This window comes from Artibeus jamaicensis, unplaced genomic scaffold, assembly GCF_021234435.1.
Source record: "Artibeus jamaicensis isolate MK-2021 breed Jamaican fruit bat unplaced genomic scaffold, CSHL_Jam_final scaffold_369, whole genome shotgun sequence".
In the NCBI taxonomy this organism is placed as follows: domain Eukaryota; kingdom Metazoa; phylum Chordata; class Mammalia; order Chiroptera; family Phyllostomidae; genus Artibeus; species Artibeus jamaicensis.
In genome coordinates this window covers 41,815,855-41,825,664 of record NW_026522042.1, presented here as the reverse complement: position 1 = coordinate 41,825,664, position 9,810 = coordinate 41,815,855, and the positions used below count along the sequence as shown (strand labels likewise).

At 40.5% G+C, this 9,810-nt stretch overlaps 1 protein-coding gene across 1 annotated transcript; it reads left to right on the top strand.

Annotated features, from left to right (window-relative positions):
- Positions 1-8,422: 8,422 nt before the first annotated feature.
- On the top strand, positions 8,423-9,748 carry LOC119053285 (putative U2 small nuclear ribonucleoprotein auxiliary factor 35 kDa subunit-related protein 1). Its single transcript, XM_037150763.2, has one exon. The coding sequence runs from the start codon at positions 8,423-8,425 to the stop codon at positions 9,746-9,748; it is 1,326 nt and encodes a 441-aa protein (XP_037006658.2).
- Positions 9,749-9,810: the final 62 nt, after the last annotated feature.

Sequence of the window (9,810 nt, the reverse complement as noted above, 5' to 3'; positions counted from 1 at the left end):
AGGAAAGCCAAGCAGGTGACCATCTGCCCTAAGGCTTCTACAGGGATCCCATTGTAAGCAGATACTCACAAGAGCTAAAGAGTCACGAGGAAACAGGTTCTTAGAAACCTGTGGGGATACCCAAATGCCCATTTTACCTTTTCAAAGAAGGTAGCCACGGTTTTCTTGAAGCTTTTTTGGGGCTAGTGATTTTCAGGGCGTACAGAATATGGGCAAAAGACTTTCTCTAAGACAAAGGCAGTGGAGCCCTTTTTTATCGTGGTAAATTATATTACCTACACACCACAGGAAAACGAAGTCCATGCTGACACCAAAGTTTAAAAGAACAGAGTTAAAGGCACAGTGGTAGTTTACCCACTTCTTCCACTCAAGAAGCCTCTGAGCTAGTAAGTAATTTTAGAAGGAAGCCCTTCTCTCATCTGCAAGTATGGGGGCTAGGAGGCAGAAGCTATAAGGGAAGGCTCTCATGCGTACTTGGCTACAAGGGATTAAAGTTAAGGAACACTTAGGGGTCTGTATGCTACTGTGACATGTGGGAATCAGCACAATCAACCCAATTACGTTTTGGAGACATGCAGGCCCATACTGGGTGGCAACTGATCACTCCTCTGGTCCTGAACAGGGAAAAGACAAGGCTCTAGAGGAAAACATGGGACAAGGGAAAAAAGGATGGATTGGGGTGGAGAGAAAAGAAAGCGCCTTTCCTCACTTTGGCTGAGGAATACATGTTCCCTGAGGCTCAGGGAGCATGGAGCTCTGTTCACATTTGTGTACACTAATGACAGTGAGCTTGGCTCCATCTGAGGAGAAGAGCAAATGGCTTTGAGAGTAGAAGGGAAGAGTAGGCATACCAAAGTCATTGACCACACATGAGGGTGTGGGTGAAGCCAGATGCATTTTAGACTTGATAAATGTCTTGGGGAACCTTTCAATGTCTTTGGTTCAGCAAACTCCAAAACACATGTCACCAAGGAACTTCTTTATTTGCCTTTATTTTAAATCCCTGTGTATTTTTAGGACAATGAAATCCACATGTTCCAATTTCATTTACATTTAACTCATTAAAGCAATGTTCAGTGAGTGCCATGTGATGTCCACAAAGTCTTCTGTTACTGTTTTATAAGCATTTTGAAGTGTTTGCATTCAGAATCCAGGAGCCAGCTAAACCAGATCTGAAGAGGACCCAGTTTGGCTTGAAATTGCAAACTCTTGAGGCTCTGCTGGATCTCATTCTTGGCAAAATCTTTTCTCCCGTCCCAGATCCGTGGCCAAGAAGGCTGCTGGAGCAAGCCCAGCCCCAAAAGAAAGTTTAAGGAAAGTGTGTCAGAACATTTAATTGAAACAACAAATCCAAAAAATGTCTCAAACAAATAAAATGCCTGAAGGAAAAATTTCATTTTCAAGTTAGTCCCTGATAGCTCTTATATAATGGAAATTAAAAGTGTAACCATCAGACCGAGTCAAGACAGGGAGAGCTTGATAACAGATCATGGTTTGTTAGGATGTAAAACTCAAGTTTTTTTGCTCATGTAGATTCCATCAAACACTTTATATTTCTCATTGAAGTAATCATATAAGAATATAAAGTACTTTATGGGATCAATATAAGCAATGAAAAACAGAGAAGAGCAGCATTGACAAGCCAAAGCCATGAATATTTTTTAGGCTACAGCATGGATGGGACTGGAAAGAGGGGAAGAAGGGCTCCACCGTGTTTCAGTGCACACTGGGGAAGGATGTGGGTCCTTCCTTTCCAGTGCTGCTCTCGATGTAAGACAGTGGTCAGTAAATTAGGCATGGCCTCTACTCAGAGGGAACTCGCAGTTCAGGGGGGAGACGAAGAAATTTAAAAGAAAAAAACATCATAAGAGTAAATATCTGATTATAAATCATGAGTGGTATATTGAAGAAAAACAAGAGGATGATATGTGTGGTGAAGAGGGAAAATAATGTAGAAGGTTGGGGAAGGCATCTCTGAAGAAGGAACATGTTAAAGATGCATAGAGACTGAATAACGACGAGGTGAAAAATGGGCCAGTGACCAGGCAAAGGAAATGACAGACACAAAAGCTCTGAGCTAGAAGTTGGCTAGAGTGGGCAGCTGGAGAGGAAGGGCACAACCAGATGATGCTAGCTTTACCCGTCTTTAAAGCTGCTACAATGCGTTAATCAGTGCTGCATTCGGTTCCCCTGAGATACATTATCTGCTAGGCTATGGTATTCTTACTATGTTTCATTTTTTTCCTTTGAAGCTCTGTGCCCTTGCTTCCTAATGCTATGTTTATGTGTATTTTCTATTGTCCCTGTTCCAAACATAGGTCTCTGGTCCCTTAATCATCTTAGACAGTGGTTCTCCAAGTCTGGTGGTCTCTGGACTAGTAGTATCAGCATCAACTAAAATTGGTGAGAAAGGAGAAAAAGGGTAGAGGGCAATATCTGACATTTGAAAGCTGGCATGGCATTCACAGGCGGCTGTGTTATCCTGCTTTTGAACATAATCCCACAGAACACTAACTCCATGCAAGGTTACTCTGAGTCCAGGATAAAATGAGACAAAACAAGGCCACTTCATGTTTTATCTAACACAGACCAAATACAAGGTCGTTGTGCAGCCCACAAATTCCTAAACATACCCTCTCTTGTTTCAGATGAGTGGCTGCCACTTCTCTACCAATTACAGCTTATCTTTTTGCTCTTCTCCCCTCCCTAAAATATATTAAGATATCCAATCATAAAATTGCTCCCATTATCTGACACCAAATTTAGAGCAAACTCCCACTTGCTTCAATTTTCTCTCAAATCACTCAACCAAAGCCCAAATCCTATAGTAGGACATTGATGGTTTCCCAAGGTGTGTCTTTTTCCCTGGCTGCAATGAATAATAAACCAATTTGCTTAATTACAGGTAGGTTCTTGGTGGTCTTCAGCCGAAGGGCATTGACACTAGGGCCCCACCCCAGACCTACTGAATCAAAACCTCAGGGGTGGGGGTGGTCCAGCAACCTGTCTTCCAAAGAGCTTTTCACATGATTGTAATACACAATTCATTTTGAAAATCAGTGCTCTAAGGCAATGGTTCTCAGTCCCAGGTGTCCATCAGAACACGGATGCATAAAACTCCCAGAGATTCTAATTCAGTTTGGTCTGGAGTGGAGACTAGAAATCTGTATGTTTTCAAATGTACCCCGGATGATTCCATTGGCAGGTATACCATTGAAAGATAATGTCTGTATTTGCAATGTGTTCCCATCAGTAACAGCCACCCATTGTAGTTTATCAGCAATTGCCAGAGGAGCCAGTTCTAATTTTTCCCCTTTCTACCCCTGGCATGAGATTTTGTCCTATCACAGTGGGTAAGAACTTTGAACTAGGGGACTTTGTCTTGGCTTCTTGGTCATATGTCAACAAATTTCCTAGTTATATTTTCTCTTGCACCTAGCTACCTACTTTCCTTTTCTGATTATATAAACCACTGATCAGCAATACCCACAGAATTATATATATATGTATAAATAAATATCTATATATCAAGAGAGGTGCTAATATATAATATGTGCTAATACCTCTCTATATACTAATATCTATATATCTATCTGTCAAGAGGTATGCTAATTTTTTTAAGTCTCAGACTAACTATATAGCTAATGCTTACCTTGCTCTTAACTTTGTGCAGTAGGTTAACAATCCTTACAACCATCCCAATAAGGCAGACAGTATTATTATCCATGTTTCACAGATCAGAGAGCTGGGGCTTGGGGAGGCAAAGTAGCTAGCCCAAGTTATACAGCTGGCCAACTGATGGAGCCAGGTTTTGCATGTAAGCTGTCATGCTCCAGAATCCACACTTGAAATCCACATCCTGCTCAGTTTCTGCATTCAGATGGCCACATCTCCCTAGTCTGCTTTCTCTCTTGCATCTCTATAACCTTGTTTGTCTTTGTTGACCCCCTACCCTCAGCACAATGTTTCCAAGCTATCCTGGGGTAGGGGTAAAGGTAGAGAGGGAAGGAAAGGGAAGACTTCTAGTGCTGAGATGTCTGTCATCTCAGAAATGACAAGCTCTATGCTCGCCCCACCCTGCCACCATCGCTCCCTTCCTCATTGAAATGTCCCTCTCTGTCCACAGCCACAGAGCAAAGGGAAATTGCTGTTGCTTAGTATTCAAAGAGCATGGTACACATTCAAACCACTGGCCAGTGAAGAAAGCCTTTTCTGCACTTTAAAATGTTTAATTGATTCCTGCTTCACAATTTATGAGTTATGTCAACATGGTGAAATACTTTTGAATGAGACATCCACGTATTTATTCTTCCCCATTTAGATTTTTAGAACATGGTCCTTAGGCTCATAGCCACTCATTCTTTCTGAAATCCTTTTGATCAGCTCGGTCCTTAAATCTTTTCAGAAACAGTATTCTACCAGAATTACCAAAGGATCCATCATTATATCTGAGGGGTTTGGCTTTTCAAGGAAATCATAATCTGGGATGAACCAAGGACTCAAACTTCATGGCCCTTCTGCGATCTAGTAATAAGATTCCTCATAGGGGAGTGATAAGGATGAAATGAGTTAACGTATTAAAATCACTCAGAAGAGCACATGCCATGTACCATATTTACTATTCTAATATTAGCTTTTATTTCAGATTTAAACATTTGTGAAATTTGAATGTCTTAGAAATAATTACTGACATTAACAATATTATTAACACTTTCTATTGCATCTTTCAACCCTAAATTTTAGAAAAGTATCAGTAAATTCTCAATAAGTGTTATTCCTCCTCCTTCTTCTTTCACTCTTACTTCATATCTCAAGATTACCATTTCCCACCTGACACTGAAGGATGAGAACTACACAGAAAGACCTTTCCCCAGACCACATGGCCAGGCTATTTCTTTTACTCACAAACTGGAACAATAATATTCACTGGCCATTTGGTCAGCCCTGAAAGGTAAGGTAATTATCATCTATGTATCTGTAAAAAAATATTGAGAGTCTACCACATGCCACGAGCTCTGCTCCATACTAGGGATACACCCTGGACTCAAGCAGCACAGAGAGCAGAAAGAATATATGAAACAAATAAGAACAGGTGACTGTATAATACACACACCCCTCCTACCTGGGACTGTTATCGATATTTGTTTACCTCAAAGCAGGACTTGGCACTTCCCTTGTAACCTTATAAAGAAAAATCAACACCACAATGATAGAGATTTTTCATGTAGAATGAAGAGAATGCTCAATTTTGCACTACATGGAGAACTCAACAAGAAATCTGATTAGACCACTTTAATTTACCCCAAATTATCACTTCAGTTATAAAATGTTATTTTCCTCACAACCTTTTTTCCCATTAATCTTTCTCAGCTCTCCAGCTTCAACCCATCTTCTCCAGGATGGATGGCTATCTCCTTCCCATCACACTTCCATGACTACACACATACACACATGTACTCATAAATGCACACATATCCCTTCCTCTATATCTTTCCCTTTTCTTACACAAAGACCTTTAGTTACTTTTTAGTTTCTCCAAATTATTTGCATCATCTCACCCACTAACACTCCCCACCTCCCCACTTTTCAACATTTACCTTACTCATTAGAGGATGAGTTCATCAGAGGATTCTAAATAATTATTTTTCAAGTGTATATGAGAGAGAGAATAGGCAAATATAAGAAAATATAATAAGTGACAATATAACAGGTAGATACAGAATAATGAGAACAAAACCAAAAAGAAAAACTCCTCACCCTAACTAACCCCAGAGAAAGGATTAAGGCATATGAGTGATTCTCTGCATTTGAGGATGTGAGGATGTCTGGAGACATTTTTAGTTGTCACAATTAGAGAGGTAGAGTGATGTGCAATTACCATCTAGTGATGGAGAGCAGCGATGATGCTAAACATCCTACAATGCACAGTACAAATTTGACAACAAAGGAGTTTCTGGCTCCAGATGTTCATAGTGAGGCTGAGCAACCCAAGTTACACGTTTCAGGAGAAGTGACAGGTTACTAAAGGTTTGAAGTACTAGGAATTTCCAAGAAAATGAATGGAGAGGAGATTCTAGCAGGAAAACTTGCACAACATAATCTTAGAAGATCACTTCACAAAAGTTTGAGAACTGCTTCGAATATTTATAGGGAGTTCATCATTATTTGAAATGTGAAAAGTCACAAGAGAGTCTTGCTCCCACCAAAGAGCCAGATAATTTACAAAACTATTGTAAGCATGCCAGAGAACTGAGATTGCAAAGTAACCCAATTAACTAAAATCTCAAAGTGGACAAATTCCTCCTAAGAGAAACAGAAACCATGTTTTTTTTCCTCTTTGGTCAGAGAGGAAAACAGTCTCTGTCTTTGACAGAGAAAACAGTCAAAACTGTGTATAAGAAGAAAACACGAACTTCTAATAAATTTTTGGAGGATGAGTGTGAACTTAGAATCCCTAAGATTTTTATTTTTGAGTACTTTCTTACTCTCACACTATGAGTTCTCCAGGCTCATCTTGTGTATTCCAAGACTCAGCCACTTTTCCAAGGGTTCTTGCTTTCTTTTAATGGAGAATGGTATTAGAAACTAAGATAAGAGTGCTGAGTGCTATTTGTTTTCACATTATCATTATAGTTGTCTTTAATTGTTTGAAGGCACTGTATTTATTATAGTTGTTTGATACTTTAAAAAATATATTGATACTTTTTTATTAATGCCAACATTTGACTGCTTTTTCCTAAGACTTACACTTTCCTGGTTCTTTAAATCTCTATCTATATATCTCTGTCTCTATATATGTATATACATAAATTTGTATTGAGTTTATTGGAGTGACATTGGTTAACGAAATTATATAATACAGTTCTATAACACATCATCTGTATATTGTATTATGTGTTCACCACCCAAAGTCAAGTCTCCTTCCATCACCATTTATCCCCCTTTGTCCTATTCTACCTCTCCTTCTCTCCAGCCTCTGTCCCTCTGGTAACCACCATATTGTTGTCTGTGTCTATGAGTTTTATTTACTTATTTTTTTGCCTAATCCCTTTACCCTTTTTACCCAGCCTCCCAGCACCTCTCCCCTCTGAGAGCTGTCAGTCTGTTCTCTGTGTCTCATATGAGTCTGTTTCTACTTTGTTAGTTTATTTTATTTGTAAGAGTCCACATATAAGTGAGATAGATCATATGGTACTTGTCTTTCTCTGACCGGCTTATATCACACAGCACAGTACTCTCCAGGCCCATCCATGCTGTCACAAAAGGTAAGATTTTCTTCTTTTTTATGACTAAGTAATATTCCATTTCAATATTTTTGTTGTTGAAAGCTTGACATTTGAGATAATATATTGTAGCAAATACGAATTCTGATTTTTCCTTTGTAGCAAATTTTTAACCATCTGGGTTTATTATGTGGGATCTCTTTCTCCAAAGGTGTGTAGCCACTGATGTTTCTACTCTGATTAATGTTTATTTGTTTATTTAGTTATTTGCTAATTGGTCAGCCAGACGTGGGGGTGGGGTATGTTATGCTTTAAATGTTCCATCCCTAAGGCGCCCACCCCCTCCTATCTGGGAAGTGCATTCAACGTTCTGGCTTTAGTGAAGCCTGCCTCAGCATCTACCTTCTGATTTCCCCTGCACATGCCAGTAGTTACACATGTATGAAGATGAGATGTGTGAAAGCTTACACACCCCTTCTATGACTTTTTCTAGGATCCCATTGTTTAACTTATGCTTGGTCCATCATTCCCACCAACAGACTGTAACTTCAGGCTAACAGAGCTGCGAATTTTCCACTTTCATTGTCTACTCAGTTTACTACTTTTATTGACAACACTGCCAGGGGTGGATTCACTTTATCTGTTATAAATCGCATCAGACTACCAGGCCTGTGGGTTTTGTGACTCGTCCCACTCTGGTAATACTCTGTCACTGAGTGAGCGGGGGCTGGGAAGTAGGCAGGTGCAGCTCCCAACAAGAAGGCGGAAAATTCCCACTGTTCTTGCCTGAAACCCTGGCACATTCCCTGAACAAACATCTTTAAAGATATCATTTACTTTTGCTTTGGTCAATTTCCCAACAACTGAAATGGTTATCTTTTCAAAAATTTTGTTCAGATTAATGCTTTTTTGTGAGATAGAGTATTAGCCCATCTCTTCATTTCACTGTAGCTAGAAGCCTGTCTTCTCTGGGCTGGTTCCCCAACAATTCCTTTTCTAAAACAAACAAGTAAAACAAAACAATTACAGTGTCATTTACCAGAGAACCCTGGAAGATATGGACTCAGTAAATATATTGTCCTATTAACATTTGATACAGATGACCTGATTATCTGATATTTTGCAGTGCGAGTGACTTCTACACAGAAAACTTAAGAAGAGACCCCGTCCTCCTCTTGAAGTTACAGTGGTGTATGTAAATGGCAGCTCCTAACAAGATGTTTCTGGAGAAACTGAGCCACAAAAAGAACAGGGCCTTCCTGAAAAAAGAAAAACGAAAGAAAAAAAGGCAGGAAGCTGCCCGACTAAGAGACTCAGAAATGTCACAAAGGGAAGAGGAGGACACTATTGAAGAACAACTAAACAAAGAAAAGCTGTTGGAGATGCAGAGTCAAAGCTTGCATGAAGAATGGTTGCTCAGGGAACAGAAGGCACAAGAAGAATTCAGAATAAAGAAGGAGAAGGAAGAGGCCACTAGAAAATGGCAAGAAGAACAAGATAGAAAGTTAAGGGAAGAATATCAGAGAAGAGAAAGAGAACAGAAGGAGCAGAAGCTACAGGAGAAGAGGGAAAAAGAGTTGAAAAGTGCTGCCACCTGGCAAAACCCAGAACCACCCATGTGCTTAAGAGTAACAGAGAAAGATCAAATTAACTGCCCATTCTACAGTAAAACAGGAGCTTGCAGATTCGGAGACAGGTGTTCACGTAAACACAATTTCCCAACATCGAGCCCCACGCTCCTCATTAGAAGCATGTTTACAACGTTCGGAATGGAGCAGTGCAGAAGGGATGACTATGACCCCGAGGCCAGTCTAGAGTACAGCGAAGAGGAGATCTACCAGCAGTTCCTGGACTTCTATGAGGATGTGCTTCCTGAGTTCAAGAACGTGGGGAAGGTGGTCCAGTTCAAGGTGAGCTGCAACTTCGAACCTCATCTGAGGGGCAATGTGTATGTTCAGTATCAGTCGAAAGAAGAATGCCAAGCAGCCCTTTCTCTGTTTAATGGACGATGGTATGCAGGGCGACAGCTTCAGTGTGAATTCTGCCCAGTGACCCGGTGGAAAGCGGCAATTTGTGGTTTATTTGAAAGAAAACAATGCCCAAGAGGAAAATACTGCAACTTTCTTCATGTGTTCAGAAATCCCAACAATGAATTTTGGGAAGCTAATAGGGACATGCACACATCTCCAGATCGGTCCGACTCTTCCTCTGACAAGAACTCAGGGAGGATGGGCCACCACGATGAGTACTATGGCAGGCCCGGGAAGAGGAGAAGCCCCAGTCCCACCCAGAGGAAGAGTAATCATAGGGAGAAGAAATCTCACAAATACATGGCAGAAAACCATGAAAGGTTCAGTTCACAAAGCAGAGAAAGAAGAAGGGACTGTGGCCGTAGTCAGGGCAGCCTGAGTAGAGGTGGCCGGAGCCATCAGAGTCACAGCATTAGCTTCTCTAGACATAGGAATCCTGGTAGGAGGAGGTCAGGCAGTAAAGGGAGAACTATTTCAAGTTCCAGTTCCAAATAAAGTATTTATTATGGCCGATACATTACTTGGATAGAAGGGCCTGAACTCAGAAAGGATAGCAA